Source organism: Didymosphaeria variabile, assembly GCF_027946475.1.
Source record: "Didymosphaeria variabile strain IMI 356815 chromosome Unknown scaffold_1, whole genome shotgun sequence".
Taxonomy (NCBI): Eukaryota; Fungi; Ascomycota; class Dothideomycetes; order Pleosporales; family Didymosphaeriaceae; genus Didymosphaeria; species Didymosphaeria variabile.
In genome coordinates this window covers 5,322,350-5,345,287 of record NW_026611620.1, presented here as the reverse complement: position 1 = coordinate 5,345,287, position 22,938 = coordinate 5,322,350, and the positions used below count along the sequence as shown (strand labels likewise).

Genomic DNA, 22,938 nt, shown 5'->3' with positions numbered 1-22,938 from the left:
TACTTATATTATGCTTAGTATCTAACCTATAATTATATTCTTCTTCTATATAATCTAATTAGTTGCTACTATTATTAACGTAAGTCTTATAATTCTATTATAGTGTAGCAGCCATAACACCTCTATATTCTATAATAGAATAGTGCAGTATAGAAGATAGTAATAAGTTAGTATTATAGTATACTAGAGGTATTATAGCTACTATGCTATAATAGAATTATAGGACTTATATTAATAATAGTAGTAACTAATTAGATTATATAGAAGAAGAATATAATTATAGGTTAGATACTAAGTATAATATAGGTATATAAAAAAGTTATGTAATTAGATCTATAGATTTATAAAATAGAGCTATAGAGTCTAGATCTATAGAATCTATAGGTAGAGCCTATAGAGCTATAATTAGATAATAGTATATAGAGATAATAGATTACTACTAGGTAAGCCTTTATTATTAATCTATAATATAGTTCTCTATATCTAGTTTCCTTATAGAAGATTACTATTAAGTCCTTAGTAATATATTTTTATAGTAGTAATTAATTAATATTTATACTATATATAATCTATACTACCCTATATACTACTTATCTTTTACTAGAACCCTAATAGGGCTATAGCTAGTAATAGAGTTCTAGAGGTTCTATTATACTTTAATAATTATATCTTAAGAGTCTCTATAGGTATATACCTAGATTACTAGTATTAATAATAGCTTCTATAGTAAACTAACTAATATTATTAGACCTAATAGACCTAGTCTAGATAAAAGAATAACTTAACTACCTTAATAAAGAAAATACTAGGGCTAAGGAAGCCTATAAGTAATTAGTTAAGTAAGTTAGAGTTATATTAGAAGGAATAGGGGAAGGAGCTAATAATATAATAAAAGAATAGATCTAGTAGATAGAACTCTAAATAAGGAATAGACTACTAAAACTTATAGATCTAGAAAAGTTTAATAGTACTTAAACTAAACTTAGAGAATTCCTAGCCTTAATATTTCTTTACCTAGACCTAAATTAAGAATATCTTAGAGATAAAGACTAGAAGGTGGCCTATATAGCTACCTACTTTACTAGAAAAGTAATAGACTAGTTTAATAGTTATCTTATAGATTAGAGAATAAGCTAAGTTAATAACTAGAAAATAGAAACTAATTTTATCTTTATAAGCTATATTTACTTTAAGAAAAAACTATAATTAACTTTTAGTAATATTAATACGGAATATATAGCTAAATAGAAACTTTTAAAACTCTAATAAACTAAGATAGTAGTAGCTTATATATTAGTATTTAAGTAGCTAGCTAATAAGGTCTTAGACTATAGAGAAAGGGCCCTAATATAAAGGTTCTATAAAGGACTAAAGTTAGATATTAGGTATAAAATAATTAGAATAGAGAAACTAATAACTCTACCTATAATAATTAAATAAGCTATCTAAGTAGATAATAAGTTATTCCTATAGAAATAAGATAATAAGGGAGGAAGTAGATATAGCGTAAATAGCTAAAACTATAAAACCTATAATAAAGGGGACCTAATAGTCTTAGATACTAATAAAGAAAAGGAATTAAGTTAGAATATAATAAAGAAGAAGTAATATAAAGAAGGCACCTACTTTAGCTATAGTAAAAAAGGTTATATAGCTAGAAACTATCTAAATAAAAGCTAGGATAAGTCTATAAAGGGTACTAAAGAGAAACTAAGAAAATAGGAAACCTTAAAGAATACTAAGAAGAAACTAGCTAGTAGTAAGGAATATAAGGTTACCTATTAGGCTAAGTGCTTCTAGGATATATATATATTATATATAAAGATAAAGAAAGATATAGGATACTAGCTAATAGGTAAAAGGTTAGTAGTAACCTAAGAAGGATAAATAATTCTATAGCTTAAGAAATAAAATACCTAAGTCCTAGGATTTTTTAATATAAGTAACTTAAATAGTAAGTTAGATAATAAGGAATAGGAGAGTAGTTTAGATAAATTAGTTAATACCCTATTCTAGTTAATTCTTTAAGGGGAGAAACCCTTCTTCTTATTACCTATATAAGAAGTACCTATATCTCCTAGAAAGAATATTTATATTAGAGGAATAGAGTACTTCTAGCTAGAAGAACTAGCCCTTAAGATAGCTAAAATAATTAGGTTAGCTAACTTTAGATAGTAAATTAAGGGAATATATTTTTTTTATAGAAACTTATATAGGGAAATAATCTATAAAGTTTATAAGGGCTAGAAGATCTAGTTTCTAAGAAATACTAAGTTTACTAGCTTTAATAAGTAGGTTAAAAGAAATATAATTCTAGTAGTAGAGATGCTAGATAGTTAAATCTAGGCTTAAATAGTTAATAAAATTAGGTAGGTAGATAAAGCATATATACTCTAAATTATAATAAAATACTAGATTCTAATTAAGGAAGAACGTTTAGAGGATAAAATTAAACCTATAAAAGGGGATAACCCCTAAATACTAACTAAATATCTAGTATATTATAAACTCTTATAGATGTTATATATAATAGATAATTATCTAATATACCTAGTACTAAAGAGGAAATACTACACCTTCCTAATCTAAATAATAGATAACCCTTATAATAATCTTATCTAAAGGGATAAAGTATATAGATAGTATCTAAAAAAAAAGGTTAGTAGATACTTAGTACTAGCTCTAGGACTCCTCTTACTATATAAGTATATTAAGAGATAACTATAGTATAAATACTTAAAAAATAAGTACCTAAAGTATATAGTAATAAAAATCTAGACTAAGTATTAGCTAAAGGGTAAGGAAGCCCTTAGAGGGATACTTAGGCTATATATAATACTTAATAGAGAATACTAAGGGAAACCTATCTAAGCTATAATTAATAGTAGAGCTACTTAGAACTTTATATTAAAGGACTTTATAGAGGAAGTAGGGCTCTACTATATAAATAAAAGGGAATAATAGACCCTATATAATATTAAGGGGCTATTATTCTAGGAGTAAATTAATATAGAAACTACGCTAGGAACCTTTCTATTAGATAGATTAGTAATTAATAATTTCGTTATAGATAGATTTATAAACTAGATAATTAAAGTAATTTAAAGGTAAAAGACGTAATAACTAGATTTAATAAAATAGAACGCGCTAAGTTACTAGATAGTAGTTACTTAACTTACTTAGCTACTATAGGGTTCTAAATAACTAAGCAGTAAGTTAACCTACTTAGTTATTTATCTATTAGCAAGATCCCTATATAGAAATATAAGGATAAACCTTATACTTATGTTTAACCTAAGTTTTAATCTATTATTTAGATTTACTTAGCCTCCCTTATTAACTTATTACACTTTATAAGATACTTCTATATTAATAAGAACCCTTCTTCCTCCCCTTAGTATCTTACTAGAATAACCTAACTATTTAGGACTAGCTACCCTTTCTAGATTTAACACTAAAATAGATAACTAATAGGATATAATTCTTAGAATACTTAGCTAAGGTAATCTAATTATCTATTAGAACTAAAGGAATTAAGTACCCTACTAGCTACTAGTAAGGAATAAATTCTAGATTCTAGAATAATACTAGAGTTTGTAGATATCTTTAATAAACTAGAAGGTTACTTACTAGAATATATAGACTAGGATTATAAAATTAAGCTAAAAGAAGAAAAATTACCTATATAGGGACTAGTTTATAAGACTATAGAAAAGGAATTTAAGGTTACTAAATAATATATTAAAAATAACCTTAAATAAGGGTATATTTAACCTTTTAAATCTTCTATAGCTTATAGAGTTATGTTTATAGAGAAGAAAGATAACCCTAAACTATAATTTTATATAGATTTTAGAAAAACTAATACTATAACTAAGAAAGATTAATACCTATTACTACTAATCTTAGACCTATAAGATTAGTTATAAGATATAAAGATCTTTATACACTTAGATATTAAAAATATATACTACTAAATTAGGATAAAGAAAGGTAAGAAGTAGAAAATAGCCTTCTAAACTAAGCTAGGACTCTTTAAATATAAGGTTATACCCTTTAGGCTTACTAATGCCCTAGTAGTATTCTAATAATAAATTAATACTATTTTAAGAGGATGCCTAGGAGAATACGTAATAGTATACCTAGATAATATACTAATCTATTTAATAAGTAAATAATAATATAAAGAGCATATTAAGAAAGTGCTTAAATAAATAAGTAAGGCTAAGCTATACCTTAAGCTTAAGAAATATAAGTTCTATATAACCTAAATTATTTTCCTAGGGTTTATAGTTAAACTAGGGAAACTTAAAATTAAATAAACTAAACTATAGGAGGTCTCTAGGTAGGAAACCCCTAAGTATATTAAGAATATTTAGTTCTTCCTAGGATTTTATAATTATTATAGAAAGTTTATCCTAGGGTAGACTAGGGTTATAGAACTACTTATAAGGTTAACTAAGAAGAAAGTTTCTTTTAAGTAGATAGATAAGTACTAATAAGTAATAGATTAGCTAAAAGAAGAGTTTATAAAAGAACCTATTCTATAGATTATTAACCTACGCTACCTAGTAATACTTAAAACTAATATATTAAATTTTATTATAGGAGTATACTTACTCTAGTAAGACCTAAAAATAGATAAAAAACACCTATATAGCTATTATTTCTAAAAAATAAAGACTATAGAACTTAACTATAATATCTATAATAAGGAAATATTAGCAATAGTTAAAGCCTTTAAGGAATAGAGAACGTATTTCTAAGAAGCTAAATATTAGATACCTATATTCTTAGATTATAAGAACCTAATAGGGTTTATAATTAATAAAGCCCTTACTCCTAGATAAGTAAAATAGGTATAGACCTTATTAATATATAACTTTAAAATTATATATACTAGAGAAATAGAAAACCTTAGAGCTAATACCCTAAGTAGATAACTAGACCTCTAAAGAAAGGTAGAAGTATTAGGGGCCTTACTTAAGTTTAATACTAATAGTACTATTATATATAATGCACCTAAGCTTATAGTAATAGTAGAAATATAAACTAGTATATAGCTTAATTAGATCTAGAAGGAAACTATAATTAATAAGGAAAGTATAAGCTACTTACTAGTAGGAATAAAGTATAAAGATAATATATATAAGGTCTTTAATAGGATTTTTATTCTAGTAAAAATCTAGAGAGAATTTATATAATAATTCTATAAGGTACTAGCGCATAGCTATTAAGGGATTAAATAAATACTAGAATAACTAATAAGGGACTACTACTTCCCTTAAGCCTAGTAAATAGTTATAAAGGTCCTTAGGGATTATGTAGACTACTATAGAAATAAACTAAATAGGTATACACTATATAGGTAATTATAACCTATAGAAGTACTAAATAAACTATAGGGAGTTATTATAATAGACTTTATAATAGAATTACTAAAGTCTAAGGATCTAGATAATAAAGTTAAATATAATAGAGTAATAGTTATTATTAATAAAGTAACTAAGTATACTTACTTCTTACTATATAAGAAAGTTAGTAAGGTAGAATATATAGTATTCTAGTTTACCTCTATAGTAATAGTATAGTATAGTACCCCTAATAAAATTATTACTAATAGAGATATACGCTTTATATCTAAATTCTAGTAGATAGTATTTACCCTTATAGGTATTAAATATAGTATATCTATAGTATACTATCTATAAACAGATAGCTAGACTAAAAGAATAAACTAGATAGTAGAATAGTTTCTTAGGTATTACCTAAACTACTAATAAAATAACTAGGTAGGGTTACTCCCTATAGTATAGTTAGCCTATAATAGCTTATAATATAGTGCTACTAGAGTCTTACTATTCTTTATAAACTATAGATTTAACCTAGTAGCTTATTAAGTACCTAGAATAATAAGATCCTAGAGTATAGATAGAGAAAATTAGGTAAAGAAAATTATATAAATCTATACCTAACTCTAGTAAGATACTATATTCCTATAAGGAAGGATAGGTAAATACTATAATCTTAAGTATAAGCTTACGCCTATGCTAGAAAAGGGAGAGAAAGTCTAGCTACTATAAAAAAATATTACTAGTAAATAACTATTAAATAAACTAGACTATCTAAAAATTAGACTATATAAAGTCCTTAGGTAGATTACTCTAGTTTTATTTAAACTATACCTCCTAAATAATATAAAAATACACCTAGTATTTTATATAGCCTTATTAGAAAAAGTACTATAAGACGTAGAACCTATAGTTTATAAGGTAGATATATATAGAGAATAGTAAGAAGAATAGAAAGTAGTAAGTATTAATAGATACTAACTAGTAAATAGTTAGAACTACTATAAGGTTAAATAGCTAGAATATAATAAAAAGGGAAACCTATAGGATAATACCTAGAAACTAGAAAGTAATCTTAACTACCCTAAGAAGTTAGAAGAATTTTAGTTAAACTAATCTCTTAAAGAAAGCCTAGAGATATTAGACTAAGAGTTAGACTACCTTATAGTAAATTATAAAAAATACTACTATTAGAGAAGGTATAAGTAGTATCTTAAGAAACTACTTTACTCTTTTTAGGACTATTCTATAGACTAGTAGCTTTTAGCTCTACTTCTTTCTAATCTAATTTAGCCTCTAAGAACGCTAACTAATAATCCTCCTACTTATTAAAAAGCTCTTTCTATTTCTATAACTATAATACCTTTACTTAGGTAGTAGTAAGGGTATCTAGAATCTCCTCTTAAGCTTTTTTAGTCTTAATAAGTTTAGCTTAAATTTTAGCTTAGGAGTAACTAGTGTTACATACTATAAATAATTAGTATAGATAGAATAATAGTAGTAGATAATATACTCTTAGCTACTAAAATACTATTAATATTATAAGAACTATAGATATTTAAATAAATATAAGCTTTATAAGTAGAACGCCTAGGTATATTATATAGAGAAAGCTTATATTAAATTTTTAACTAATTATAGTAAGAGTAAGGCATAGTAAGGAATTTATAATAACTAATTTTATTAGTAAGCGTAAGTCGTTTATTAGTTTTATAAGAAGGCATAGAGGGTAATAATAACCTAACTTATAATAGGGCTTACCCTACTAATATAGCACTACCCCTATAATAGATTAATCTTTAGGCTAAAGACTTAGAAGGGGGAAATAGTATTATAGCTACTATACTATAATAAAATTATAGGACTTATATTAATAATAGTAGTAACTAATTAGATTATATAGGAGAAGAATATAATTATAGGTTAGATACTAAGTATAATATAGGTATATAAGAAAGTTACGTAATTAGATCTATAAATCTATAGAATAGAGCTATAGAGCCTAGATCTATAGAATCTATAGGTAGAGCCTATAGAGCCACTATTAGATAGCTATATATAGAGATAATAGATTACTACTAGGTAAGCCTTTATTATTAATCTATAATATAGTTTTCTATATCTAGTTTTCTTATAGAAGATTACTATTAAGTCTTTAGTAATCTATTCTTATAGTAGTAATTAATTAATATTTATACTATATATAATCTATACTACCCTATACGCTACTTATCTCTTATAAGAACCTAATAGGGCCACGGCTAGTAATAGAGTCCTAGAGGTCCCATTACACTATTATAGAGAGGCTATATAGAACTAGTGTCTTTAGGCCTATACCTTTTAATTAGACTCCTATTTTACCTACTTTCTTTCTTCTTTACTTTATTCTATAGTAGGTAATAGGTTTTAATAGAGTCTAGAGTATTATATAGCTTTTTAATATATAAGCTACTTAGGAATAGAAGCTATTAGCTATATATTCTATATTATAAAGCTACTTAGTATAGCTTAGTTAGCTATTATAGGCCCTATTAGATAGAGAGGGTATAGTTTAGTTAGCTAATAGGCCCTATTAGATAGAGAGGGTATAGTTTAGTTAACTAATAGGCCCTATTAGATAGACTTTTTATTAGTCTTAGTACTAGTTCTTTCTAGTAGTAGGGTATAAGGGTAAGTCCCTATTTAAAGAGAATTTTAACTATATTAGATATCTAGAGCTAGATAATAGGCTCTACTACTAATACTAGAAATTAATATATAGTTTCTTACTATAGCTAATCTAGTTAAAGGATTATTTTAGCTAATAGTAAGAAATATAACCCTTTAACTATTATTAGTAGTATAAATTATAGTTACTTTATAATTAAAAGATAGTTACTAGTTAAGAATATAGATAAGATAACTATATAGGTATATATTTATTAGGATCTAGGATCTAATAGGCAGTAGGACGGCCTATTATATAGTAGAGCCTCTAGATAAGTATATATTAACTATAGGCGATGCCTATTTAAGGATTAGGGCGCTTTAGGAAGTTACGTAACTACTCTCTAGAGAGTGCTCTCTAGAGAGCGCTCTCTAGTAAGTACTTACTAGTAAGCAGCTGCATATAATTAAGTATATAGGAATAGAAGAATTACTATTAATTCTTATATTTAACCTAAGTTTTAATCTATTATTTAGATTTACTTAGGCCCCTTATTAACTTATTACACTTTATAAGATACTTCTATATTAATAAGAACCCCTTCTTCCTTCCCTTAGTAAGTCTTGCCTAAGAACTAACCTTAACCTATTTAGGACTAGCTACCCTTTCTAGATTTAACATCTTAAACACCCTTAATATAACTATAAGGACTCCTACTTCTTCTACGGCTTTAGATAATAATACTATTACTCTAATAGGTAACTCTAAGAGTAAAGCATATAAACCTAATTTATATTATAGCGATAGAAAATATACTAATATCTGGCTTCTTTAGTTAGACCTCTACTTCTTCAAACTTAATAAATAACCTAAAGATAAATAAAAGGTTATCTTTATAGCTACTTACATATAAGGTAATACTAGAGAATAAATTTAACCTTACGTAACTAAGTATCTAGAAATAGACCACAATAATAAAGACGAAGAATATGTAAATAACTATATAGACGTAGTTAACATTATTAAAGACTATACTAACTTTAAGAAATATCTTAAGTAGATGTTTAGAATTGCTAATAAAGTACCTATTATAGCACAAAACATTTAAACTATAATATAATAATAATTAGTAGCTAAGTATATAGCGGAGTTCCGTAAGAACACTATATAACTTAACTAGGATAATAAGTTACTAATAATAATATATAAATAAGGTCTTAAGAAACCTCTACGAGAAGAACTTCTACGCAGTAGAGGAATTATTAGAACCCTTAATAAATTATATAACAAATTAATTAGGATTAATAGAGAATAGTTTACACTATAATAGGAATTTTAACATAACCTAAGGAATATTAGTTTTAGACGACTAGTACCTATAGTCTATAGGGTGCCACTAAAAGGACCTTAACGCGCATTATAAGACTCCTATAGATACTAGCTAATAGAAGATATCTAGTTTAACTACTTAGGTAAAGGAAAAGGAAAAGGACTAGGCTTTTATAAGCCTAATATGCGTATCTTAGATAGAACCCAACACTAGGGGACTAAGACTTATATATATTTTATATATAGTAAACTAGGCCATATTACCAGGAACTATAGATCTAAGAATAAGGTTATTAGGCAGTTAAATATACTTACTATTCTAATAAAGGAAATTAAGGATAAAGAATAGACTATTATAAATGCTATTAATAACCTTACACTTAATAACAAATCTAGATTAGAGGTATTAACTAATTCACGACTTTATAAGGACACAGAAGAAGAATAATCTAAAATAGTAGATAAGGAAGTTAAACAGACACTAACACCTTACCTATAGTTTAAAGGTAAAGAAGTAATCTTTACTAATAGAGTAAACGTATAGGAATACTTAGATAAACTACTAATTTAACTATAAGATAGAGATATATTATTATTACTTATAATAATCTTACTATTATTCTCTATACCACTAGAAGCTTATAATAAACGCCGACTAGAAATTGTTATAAAGGAAGATAGATAATAGGTAGATTATAAATATACATAATAAGACCCTAGTAAACACTTCTATAATAAGAACCTAGACTATTTATAAAAGTACTACCTAGACCACTAAAACCCGTGGCACTCGAACATCTAATAGATTAAATGTAGACATAACTAGTGCCTAACCTACTATAGAGCTAAGGAGCTACATAGAGGTAAATAACTACTAAATAAGTAATAATACTACTAGGAATAGTATAATTACCTAATTAATAAATGCAATAAACATTTATAGGATAAGTAAGAAAGATTATACTTTCTAAGTATAAATAACGTATAAAATATAGTAACTAGTACGCTCTATAATAGAATATACACCTAAGACGGATAGTAAACTTACTTAAATATTAATTATAGTAGACACTAGAATAATAAGTGTATCTATAGATTTGGTAAGAACCCTAACTAACTAAGGATAGTTATTAATATTTAAATAGAAATAAGTATAGTATAGAAAGGTAAAGCTTCTAAAGAGAAACTATAGTAGAAGAATAACTATAGTAGAAGAAGAGAAGGGTAGGAGTAAAAGGAATAATAAAAGGGGAATATAGACTACCTAGCTCCTAAAAATAGTTCTTTTTTAGACTAAATCCTAGCCCCTAAGGCCTAAGAAACCCTTAAAGACTTATAGATAGGTAAAGAGATACTACTAGAGAGTTAAATACCATTAATAGTAAGGTATTAATTAAGCTACTAGTTTAGCTTAACAAAATATAGATTAAGGCACTATTAGATTTAGGTATATTAGAAAACTTCGTATCCTAAGAAGTAGCACTATAAGTAGGACTCTAGCCAACGCTTAAGGACGAAGCATATCCTATTTATATTATAAATAGAAGTTAAATGCCAAATACGCTATATATTACTTATAAAGTTACTACTATACTTTAGATCTATAGACATAGGGAGATAATTACACTTAACGTACTAGATAGGTCTAGGCATAATATTATATTAGAATTACCCTAGTTAAGGAAGTATAACCTATATATTAATTAGGGTTTAAGAACGCTATCCTTAGAACGCTATAAATATATATTATAAGCTAAGCCTACGCGATAATAGAGATTAACAGTAGATAAGAGTGTTATTAATAACATAGACTTGTAATAGAAAGTTAAAAAATAGAAATAACCCTTAGTAGACGCTAGTAGGAACCACTAGGTTATAAAGTATAAGAAGAAGGAAAAAAGCATACCCTTAAAGGTACTAGGAGAGTATAAAGCATAGACATATATATTTATAGAAAAGAAAGGAAAAGTAAACCTACTAGAATATTAATCCTAGAATTATATAATTAACCTAGAAGAAGGGAAGACGCCACCCTTTAGACTACTATATAGTAAGATAGGAGAAGAACTCTAGAAAGAATATAAATTTATTAAGATAAACCTAGTAAAAGAATATATTAGACTATTAAAGTTACTAGTAGTAAGCCCTTTTATATTTGTTAAAAAGAAGGATAGATTAGACAAACCATATATTAACTACTAAGTAATTAATAATATAATAATTAAAAATAGATATCTATTACCTAATATCTTAGAGCTTAGAGATAGACTCTTATAAGTAAAAGTTTTTATAATAATAGACTTATAAGATAGATACCACCTAATTAGAATAAAGAAAGGTAAAGAATAGAAGATAGTATTTTAATTATACTATAGACTCTTTAAGTACCTAGTAATGCCTTTTAGACTTACTAACGCACTAGTAACCTTTTAGGCACTTATTAATAACATACTCTATAAACATTTAGATATATTTATTATTATATATATAAATAATATTCTTATCTTTTCTAAAAATAAATCTAACTATACTAAGTACGTATAGACAGTACTAAAAGCACTAGATAAGGCACACTTAAGGATTAAACTTAAGAAATACTAATTTAACGTTAAATAACTCGAATTCCTCAGATATATCGTTACTACGGAAGGAATTAAGATAGCACTAAGTAAGATAGAGAGTATTAGGAACTAGCCTATACTAAAAACTATAAAAAATATCTAAGAATTCTTAGAATTCTATAGATTTAATTAATAGTTTATTAAAGATTACGTAAAGGTTATAATACTATTAATAAACCTTACTAGAAAAGACACGCCTTTTAAATAGATAGATAAGTGTGAAATATTATTCTAACTCCTTAAAATAGTATATATTATAGAACTAGTTCTCGTTTATTTTAGGAGCGACGAACTACTATAATTTAAAACTAATATAAGCGATCTCGCACTAGGAGCATGTATAAAATAAGAATAAAATAGTAAATAGCACCTAATAGCCTACTACTCATGCAAATTTAATAACGTAGAAACATAATATAACGTACACGATAAAGAACTCTACGCTATTATTAAAGTCTTAAAACACTAGAGAATATACGCTCTTAGCTATTTAACACTAGAAATCTACACGAATTATAAAAACCTACTCAGGTTTATAATAATAAAAGAACTAACACCACAATAGTAAAGATGGTTATAGACCACTAGATAATATAAGTTTAAAATTATTTATATAGTAGGAAAGGAAAATAGATAAGCAGATGCACTTAGTAGATAAAGTAATCTAGTAGGAGAGAAGGTTAAGACCTACTTAGTAATTCTTTATAAAAATAAAAACGGATCTCTTAAACTAATAGCAGAACTTAATTAACTTTTAGTTATAAACTAAGAAGTACTAAAGTAACTACAAACTAAGATTATTAAATAATACCACGATAACCTAACGTATAGACACCTAGGCATTACAAAAACATTAGAATTAATTTAGAGGAACTATACGTTTAGAGGAATTAAGAAAGCTATAATAGTATATATCTATAAATATATAGACTACTAGAAAAACAAATATGGTACACACTTTAAGTATAGAGAAATATAACTAATTAGAATACTAATAGCACCTTTTAAAGACATCACTATGGACTTTATTATAGAAATACTAGACTTAACTAACCCAGCCACGAAAACCTTATATAATAGCATTTTGGTAATTATATATTAATTTATAAGCTATGTTGAATTAATTCCATGTCTAAAGAATATAATAACTAAGGAGCTAGCTTATCTTTTTTAAGATAAGTGGGTTAGACACTATAGCATTCTAAAGATAATTATTAGTAATAGAGATAAGCTCTTTATATTAAACTTCTAGATAACATTTATAGCACTTATTAGAATAAAATAAAAACTATCCACGGCATATTATCCACAGATAAATAGAAAAATAGAAAGAATAAATTAAACTATAGAAATATATCTATAAATATACTATAATAAATAGAAAAATAACTAGGTTTCACTACTACCTATAGCACAATTGGCACATAATAATAAGGTATTAATAGTAATAGGGCAAACACCTTATTATGCTATATATAGAAAATATCTAAATCTCTTTAACTAATAACTACCAACGAATATTAACGTAAAAGAAGCCATAGATATAGTAGATAATATAGAAAAAATACATAACAAACTCTAAGAAAACCTTAAGAAAGCTTAATAGAAAGCTATTTCCTACTTAAATTAAAAACGAAAAATAGCACCTTAGCTAAAAAAGGGGGATAAAGTATATCTGTTTATAAAGAATCTTTAAACCTAAAAGAAGAAGTATAAGAAACTAGATTATATTAAGGTTAGACTATTTTATATTTCTAAATAGATATTACTAGTTAACTATAAACTAGAGTTACTACCTAATATAAAGATATACTCTATATTCTATATATTATTATTAGAACTAGCAGACCCTAAGACACTAGTTAAAACCACCTTCTATTACTAACTAGAGGAAGAAACCAAATTTAAAGTTAAAATACTCCTAGAATACCGTAAAATAGGGAGAAAGGACTTCTAGGATAATAGATTCCTATAAGAATAGTTAGTTAAGTAGAAAGGTTACCCACACTTAGAGAATATATAGGAACCTAAAAGTAAGTTAAGAAAGAACTACTAGCAGCTTCTTAAATAAGTAAGGAAAAAAATCCATAACTACTATAACTATACTAGAGTAACTAGAAACGGCTTTAGGGGAGACGAAAGCTACTCTATAGTAATAATTAAGTAATACACCTATAAATAGTATTATGTCCCTAGAAGAGACATCTGTTCTACCTAATCTAGAGTAGACTATAAGGCACTAGAATACCTAGTTAATATATTTACTATAGGATAGTTAACTATAGTTAAATTAATATCCTTACCCTTAGATAACATTTCTATAGTAAGATATATTATTTTCTTATGAGTATGCTCTTTAGCCTAAGCTAGTATTTTCTTATTACGTAATATATGCATAATTACTATAGCTAACTCTTTCTTATCTTCCTCTACTTTTTTTTTATACTCTTTGTAAGTCTTATCTAGGGAAGCCTAGCTTATATTTACGTATAGATAACCTATGTAAGTATATTTAGTATACTTTAAACTTAAGTTTAGTATAATATAACATATAGTATTCTCTAGGTTATAATTAACATAGGGTTCCTCTATAATAGTGTTAGCACTAAGAATTTCTTTATAAAGACGATGTTTACGGATAGTAGAGTTAGTAGGCATAGCGCTAATAATAGTAGAAGGGTAAGTAGGGTAAGTAGTAGCTTATATAAGAGATTATAAGATTTAGGACAAATCTTAGAAAGAGGAGAGGTAATATTAGGATCTAGAATCTAATAGGTAGTAGGATAGCCTATTATATAGTAGAGCCTCTAGATAAGTATATATTAACTATAGGCAATGCCTATTTAAGGATTAGGGCGCTTTAGGAAGTTACGTAACTACTCTCTAGAGAGCACTTTCTAGAGAGCACTCTCTAGTAAGCGCTTACTAGTAAGTAGCTATATATAATTAAGTATATAGAAATAGAAGAATTACTATTAATTCTTATATTTAACCTAAGTTTTAATCTATCGTTTGGATTCACTTAGGCCCCTTATTAACTTATTACACTTTGTAAGATACTTCTATATTAATAAGAACCCCTTCTTCCTTCCCTTAGTAAGTCTTGCCTAAGAACTAACCTTAACCTATTTAGGACTAGCTACCCTTTCTAGATTTAATAATATTAGTAGTATTATACTTTAGTAAAGTCTATATATAAGAAAAATTAGCTTTAATTACTTTCCCTTATTAAGAAATGTCTCTATAATTATAGAGCTTATAAACGTACTTAGAAGTAGTTAAATAATAATAGATAAAAAGAAAGAATTAATTCTTTAATAAAGGGTTAATTCTGTAATCTCTAAATGCCATTAGTAGCCCCATTCGTAACGCCTTTAATCACCTCATTAGGGGACCCATTCGTGGTCGTGCCGATAACAGAATTCCAACCATGCTTACGCGCCTGTTCCACGGACTTCAACCATTTAGTGTCAATTTTATCTGGCGTCAGATAGTACGTGAGGTCCGAACCGGGCTGCTTCAGTCCCTTCACGAGCCCGTAGCCCAAGCATGCATACCGATCCTTGCTCCAATACCTGATGTCGAAATCCTCCCACCGCGGTGCCTTGAGTGATTCCATTAAGTGCAGCGCACTTCCCGGGTAGGCGTTGGTCACCTTACCCGTCTTGTTGTCCCGATACCAGCTGCGGCAGTTGTCTGCGAAGACAGTAAGCCCAATGAGCGACTGGATGTAATTGTAGAATTCGTTGAGCGCCTCATAGGTTGGAGAAATAGCGCGAATGTTCTCTTTCTGGATCTTCTGGATCAGCGCGATGCCGAAGTCCGAGAACGCGTGGAAAGCACCCAGCGGGGTGCCGTTCTGAAGTGGGCCGGGTGGTCCGCCGTGTATGATCATGTTGGGCATGTCAGGGATCGTCAACCCGAATAAAGCTGTAGCTTCCTCTGCCCATTTGTCTTGGAGGTTGATGCCATTCCTGCCAATGAAGGGGAAGCGAGGGCGGAACGTGGTTTTGAAGCCGGTAGCGCAGACAATGGCATCGACTTCTCGAAGTACGCCGTCTGCTCCAACGACGCCGTTAGGAACGATCTTAGTGACGTGTGTGAAATGGACGTCGACGTTTTCCTGCTGGACGGCGCGAATGTAGGGTATTCCCGGTGTGATGCGACGGCAACCAACAGAGAAGTCGGGCATATATCCTGGTAATTATCAGCTGCATGGACTGGAAAACGTGCGAGAGAGGAGATGGCACCTTTAAGGAGCCGTTTATCATGAAACTCATCACCCAGCAACTTCTCCAAGGCATCTCTAGCATTCCTCTGTTCGTCGCTGTTCGCCCATAAAGTCAGATAATTCGAATTCATATTCTGTTCCATGGCTTTGGCATGTTCTTGCATCTTCACCGGCTCCTTCCTGAAAGCTTCAAGCTCCTCCTCCGAATACACATAATCGGCAGGATGAGCGTCCACGATTGGTGCAAACCAAATTCCCTGCCATGTGGTTAGCCTCTAGTCATAGCCTTCTCAATGGAGAGACGGAAACCTGCCGTGCGCACAAAAACATCCAGCCGTGCAACATGTGGCTGCATTGCGGTAACAATTTGTAAAGAAGAGGCCCCAGAGCCAAGGATAGCGATTCTCTGCCCCGCCCAAGCTTCTTGATTGAAGTCACCTTGCCAATTCGCCGAGTGCATGATCCGCCCCTTGAAGTCGTGCAATCCGTCCACTTGCGGCCACTTCCACTGGTTTAGCAAAGCTGCATTGTACCAAAGAACGTCACACGTGTCTTCAAAGACTCTTGTCATTCCGTCTGGTCTCGTCTGGCGCACTCTGATCCGCCAAATAGCACGGTCGTCGTCCCAGCGGGCTTCAATAACCTCAGAATTGAAGTTCATGTTGCGTCTCAGGTCAAAAACTTTACATATACGATCCAAGTACTGCCAAATGTCCTCTCTGCTTGATAGAAAATTTGGCCATTCCGGCTGCAGTGGAGTCAGCTTCGCTGCTAATTAGCGAATTGAACTAGAGAATTCACATTGGGGGCGAAATGGTAGGAGTAGCAATGACTTGGCACGTCGCAGGCACACCCTGGGTACCGGTTCTCGAACCAGGTTCCTCCTATGTCGGGATTCTTTTCGTACACCACGTACTCCACGTTGGCGCACTGCTTGTCCATATTGTACGAATGCATGATGCCTCCCAGGCCGGCGCCAATAACGATGACCTTGATTCGTCGATTGGCTGGATCGTTAAGGACAACATCTGGAATAAGGGTATTCTCCGGTCGGATATTGTCCTTAAAAAGATTTGGGGCAGAAGACATAGTGTTTGGTTATGATGAGGAAGACACGTTTGGTCTATATCTGGGATTGGTAGAACATGAACAGAGTCTGAGGGATATGTGTGTAGCCACCCACAAGACCGCACCTTAGTAGTTATAACAAATAATTTATACGAACCGGTAGAATTCCTAAGGTATCATGGGAGTCGTGTACGAGCTTTAGGCTTGGTAGGCGGAATCCACCCGCCATGAGTAGCCTCGGCCCATAATCTTCTATTCCATAGGCGATGGAGCAAGGGTGCGACCATACTAAAATTGGCCACTCATCGCAATGTGGGGGTGGGAAGGTACGCGGCCAAGTTGATCCACATAAGCTAGCGGGGGTTCTCCCGCATGCGCAACCAGCCCTACCGTCCACTTTTCGTTTCATACAACGCGTCAAGATGGCTACTCGGGAACATTTATTCAATTACGCTATGATTCATTTCCTTGAAAGCTGATATCCAAGCCAACGAGTAGCTACCAGAGCGTACGTCCTTCCTAAGAGTACACTACGTGGTCGACTCACTAGGAGGCAAGATAGCAGTACAAGCCACCAATTTGGCAATGAAGCCCTAAACAAGAGGGATTTCAGTTAACTAGATCTTCGAAGAGAACGTCCGCGCCTACCTTCCTCGCACGCTTAAGAGCGTGAGATGGCTACTCGACTTCTGCGTATAAATCTCCATGAACCGCGTCAGTGTTATATTAATCGAAAGCCGATTCTAACTCCCGCGCTTATTCAAAGGTCACAACGGACCGAATGGATACAAACGCGTTCCTTACGGCCGAATGGCTTATTGATATATGTTCAGAATTGCCGAGGCTGCTGCGGAAACATGCAGGTCAGTGGAACAATACCGTCTGCGAGCGGAATAACACCGTTTGCGAGCAGAACCATACCAGACGACTCAGGTCACTCTTGCAATGCCGCTAATCATTCGTGTACCCCACGTTTTCCCCAGACATCACCCTGAGGACCTGTCGCCCTACAGCCCTGAAGAGAGCAGTCCGGACTGTCTTTGAGGACATAAATCATTAGGTAGGCGCCCAAATAGAAAGGCACATCAGCGAGTCCTGCTCTGTGGTCTTAGTATCCAACCATGGCATCGCATCATATTAGGAATAAGGACGCCGTAGCATTGTTGCATCCACTTTATCCTCCAAAGAGCACCGAAGCTAACGAACAGACCTTTCTAATCGAGATCGAAGCCGTGAATATTGTCGAGGCTATAGCGCGGATAGCGGACGTGGCTCAGGGTGTTCATACCGGCCTTCTAGGGGTGAGTACAACGTCTCATAAGACTCTCAGATACATTTCAGCTGACGATATCAGTCTATTCAGACATATCTAGTCTTCTGTGGCCGTGCCTTCAACCGTTGCCTTCATCATTAAAGATCTGGGCCAACCCGATTTAGCCACTTGGGTCATCCAGGTTCGTTTCGAGCTCCCTTCCATCCTGAATCGAAGACAACGAGACTGACATGATGAGGAATAAGCGCCGCTGGTGATGCAGACCGTAGACTGAATTCTTCCTTTCATCACAATCCGTTACAGCTACTGGGTCAAGGCTAATGAATATTGGCGGCGATTTCAAAGCGCATAACTTGGTTCGGCAGTGAAACTAAAGCCGCCAGATTTTGGCACTATCAAGGTGCCTTTCATGGCCTTTTTCAAGCTATTAGTAAAGCTCACATGAACAAAAAACCACTTACTACGTTGTAAGGCCAGGCATTGCTCTCCAGCCCAACTTTCACTGAAGACGATGTTAACATATAGCTAAGTAGGCTTGCCAACGAGCTATATTACGTAAGAGCAGTCTTCACGATCCATTCTACTGTGTACATTTGGTGTACCAAATCCAGCTTCCAGAGGTGCATTTTGCCATGCACGTTACCGAGATGCGGTATGAAGGCCTTCGAAGATATGATCAAGAAAGCTATCGATATGGTGCTAGTGCTCACATCCAGTTACATGAGTCTGAGGCATAGATGCCGTCGCCGCGGCGGACGATAGGCACCTACGTTATCGATAATCGATTTGGGTTTAGCTCTTGATGCTAAGTTCTACACCCTGCTAGGCAGGGGCGCGTAGCGCCTCACGAACCTTCCCCTATTCGAAAGATCACAGAGACCTGGGAAAGATCTCCGAAAGGCGGGAAGAATGGAAGTGTTGCATGGCCCTTGATGTTCGCGGAAACACCGTGCCCAGTGGAGGACAATTTTGAGTAACTCCACCCAAGCTTTAGACAATCTTTCCATGTTATCAGAGCTCATACCGTAGTACTGGTCGACAGGACCGATGAACGATCACCGGAGCCGGAGTCCCAGTCTGGCCATTCTCACCCAAGTGAATCTAGCTTTCCATGGCACTCAAGCTTCGTTAAGCAACGTGAAGACTACTCAAGCATTCTTAAGTCACGGCTAAGGATAAGAAAACGCCCCCGCGGCCCTTCTGCCACTAGCGATAACGGAAATATCGCTCTCTTGTCCAATGAGCCACACTAGACTTAACCCGCATCAGGAAGGACCATAGCAGACACCCAGCACACACCTCGTATTGCTAGCACTCTCGCATTCTAGCAACACTCGTTTGCATCATCGATGCACAAACGACCTTCCTCTGTGGGCGACCGAGATGCTCGCGTGTCGACGCGACCGAACGCCATTATTATTCCGCGACTACAAATACCACCAGTGAGTCGCTCATCCAGTGGTCACAGCACTCGCTCGCTTTGCCAAAGACAACATGCTGTTCCAGAGCCTTGTGGTCCTCACGGCCGCCCTGAGCGGCGTTCATGCCGTGCCAGCATCGCACCGTGTCCTGCACGAGTCTCGTTCAACGCTAGTCGGGTCCTGGCAGAAAGTGGGAACTATCGATGCTCGTACAGTCTTGCCTATGCGTGTTGGCCTCACGCAAAAGAACGTTGAGGCCGGTCGACAAGCGCTCATCGACATGTGAGATCACGCTCCGTAACGTGCATAGCGTGCTCCACTAACATGAATAGATCGCACCCCGAGTCACCCAAGTACGGCCAGCATTGGACCCTTGAGGAAGTCACCGACTTCTTTGCTCCGTCTGCGGATGCAGTCGCTGCAGTTAGAGCTTGGCTTGAGGAATCTGGCATCGTGTCGGAAAACATAGGACTGTCCGCCAACAAGCAATGGCTGCAGTTCGATGCTACCGCAGCCGAGGCCGAAAAGATTTTCAAGACGAAGTATCACGCCTACGAGCATACTTCTACTGGCAAAACGAACATTGCTTGTGATGAGTGAGTGAAACAGTTCCAACGACCAGCCAGTTCCACCATCTGAATGAGTAGATACCATGTGCCGGTTTCCATCCAGGGCCACATCGACTACATCACCCCTGGCGTGAAGCTTACTACGGACTCGGGACTTCCAGCACCTAAAGCTCTGCTGAAGAAGCGAGCTGAAGGTGCCGCAAGATTCAAGCGACCTGTTCTTACTTTGCCCATGCCAGAGAACGTAGACGGTAATAAGCTCGATCTTCATACGCTTGCTGCGGTTGCAGAAGCAAACTTGACCAATTGCAACAACGTTGTTACTCCACCTTGTATTGCTGGTCAGTCCTGTTTTCAAGCCTTACTAACGCCTGTCGCTAATCCGTTTAGCCCTGTATAACATCCCCAAGGGTACCAAAGCGACGCCCGGAAACGAACTCGGAATATTCGAGGACCTGAACGATGTTTTTGCTCAGGAAGATCTAGATGCTTTCTTCACGCTCTATGCGCCATACATTAAAAACGGCACGCAGCCAAAACTGGATCTTATTGATGGTGCCGTTGCACCTGTCTCACCGGCAGTAGCTGGCCTCGAATCCGCACTCGACTTCGAGATCTCGTACCCGATCATCTACCCCCAAAACTCTGTTCTATTCCAGACTGATGACCCTGTCTATGAGAAGAATTACACATTCCAGGGATTTTTGAACAACTTCTTCGACGCGATTGACGGAAGCTACTGCTCCTTCAGCGCCTACGGCGAGAAGGGCAACTCCCCATTAGATCCATCTTACCCAGACCCCAGTAACGCGCCCGGCGCTTACAAGGGCAAATTACAGTGTGGAGTCTACAAGCCCACCCCCGTCATCTCGATCAGTTACGGTGGTGCCGAGGCGGACCTTCCTATCAACTACCAGCGCCGTCAATGCACCGAGATCATGAAGCTCGGTCTCCAAGGTGTCAGTGTCATCAACTCCTCTGGCGACTCCGGTGTCGAGGGACGTGGAGGTGATCCTACTCCTAGCAACTGTCTCGGAAAAGACAACACGGTTTTCGCGCCGCAGTTTCCTGCTACCTGCCCGTATAGTGAGTTGCTGTCATATTCTTCGACTTATCCTCGTGAGTGCTAATCAATCACAGTAACCGCCGTGGGCTCCACCGTCATTCAAAACACCACCACGTTCGAAGCCGGCAATGAGGTTCCAACCACACGTTTTGGCTCTGGCGGAGGCTTCTCCAACATCTACGGCCGCGATCTAGATGCCCCGTGGCAGATTCCCGCCGTGGCGGGCTACTTCGCGCAAAGACCCGTCAACTACCCCTACTACCAAACCATCAACAACGCCAGCTTCAACGCCAACGGCGGCATCTACAACCGCGCCGGTCGCGGCTACCCCGACGTCTCAGCCCTTGGTGACAAGATCGCTATTGTCGGCAACCTGCGCCCCCTCCTCATCGGAGGCACCTCTGCGTCTTCTCCGCTATTCGCGTCCATTCTCACGCGCATTAACGAAGAACGACTGGAGAAGGGGAAGAAAACCGTGGGTTTCGTCAACCCAGTGCTGTATGCCAACCCAAAGGCTTTCAACGATGTTACGACGGGTTCAAACCCTGGTTGCGGCACTATCGGGTTCCCGGCTAAGAAAGGTTGGGATCCGGTTTCGGGATTAGGATCGGCGGATTACGGTAGGCTGAGAAAGGTTCTTCTTGCACTACCATGATCTTGTAGCACTTATATATGTTTATATGTATAAAGCATTTGCATCTCAAGGCAGGATCCGTCACGCCCTACCGTCACGTAAAGCTACAGTCTTCCTTCCTAGCTTCTGGGCGGCAGCGGTATTTCATCGTATACACAACCAGATACATGCCCAAGCCTGATGCATTTCATACAGCTGTCAGCAAAGTAAGCGCACGTCTGACGGAATGGTAGCTCACCAAGCAGCTGCACGAAGAGGAGGCACAGACCATGGCCGGGCAAATCGCAAAGACGGACAAGCTGATCCAGAGTGGTGCGAGCGTCCTGCCCATGTTTTTCGATTCCAGTCATATGATGATGCGCTGGACAGAGATGAGCTGCACCCGTGACGCCTCCCCGTGCGTGGTTGCACACTCTTAACGATGAGTAATTGTACTCGTGACCTCTGTGAGGGAACATCAGGTCCTGTAGATACTCGCGATGGGAAATTTCGAAGTGTTTGACTGAGTTTGCTATGTAGTCTTGCAGTCATCCGTGTCATTATTGCATATGGAATGGTTCGGATCGCCATTGGTCGAGAGCTTTCCGTATGGCAACGAGCATGAAGGACATTCCTCAGCAACAGAAAGTAGAACATCGCCTTCAGTCCCCTTATGGGGCGTCTCTAACTAAAACCTCTTGCGAAAGCACTCAGCTTGAAGTCGCATACCCGTGATAATCTCATAGCGG

The 22,938-nt window shown here is 34.4% G+C and overlaps 3 protein-coding genes across 3 annotated transcripts; 2 read left to right on the top strand and 1 right to left on the bottom strand.

Moving 5' to 3' along the window:
* Positions 1-15,288: 15,288 nt before the first annotated feature.
* Positions 15,289-16,228, bottom strand: N0V89_001704 (uncharacterized protein; the record flags this gene model as incomplete). The annotated part of the gene is made up of 2 exons (XM_056210515.1): positions 15,289-16,145; positions 16,225-16,228. The coding sequence occupies 2 exons, from the start codon at positions 16,226-16,228 to the stop codon at positions 15,289-15,291; spliced, it is 861 nt and encodes a 286-aa protein (XP_056077337.1).
* Positions 16,229-20,580: 4,352 nt separating this feature from the next.
* On the top strand, positions 20,581-21,640 carry N0V89_001703 (uncharacterized protein; the record flags this gene model as incomplete). The annotated part of the gene is made up of 2 exons (XM_056210514.1): positions 20,581-20,842; positions 20,901-21,640. 2 exons carry the CDS (start codon positions 20,581-20,583, stop codon positions 21,638-21,640), a joined length of 1,002 nt encoding a protein of 333 aa, XP_056077336.1.
* Positions 21,641-21,704: 64 nt separating this feature from the next.
* On the top strand, positions 21,705-22,231 carry SED1 (Tripeptidyl-peptidase sed1; the record flags this gene model as incomplete). The annotated part of the gene is made up of 2 exons (XM_056210513.1): positions 21,705-21,709; positions 21,817-22,231. The coding sequence occupies 2 exons, from the start codon at positions 21,705-21,707 to the stop codon at positions 22,229-22,231; spliced, it is 420 nt and encodes a 139-aa protein (XP_056077335.1).
* Between the last annotated feature and the right edge of the window lie 707 nt (positions 22,232-22,938).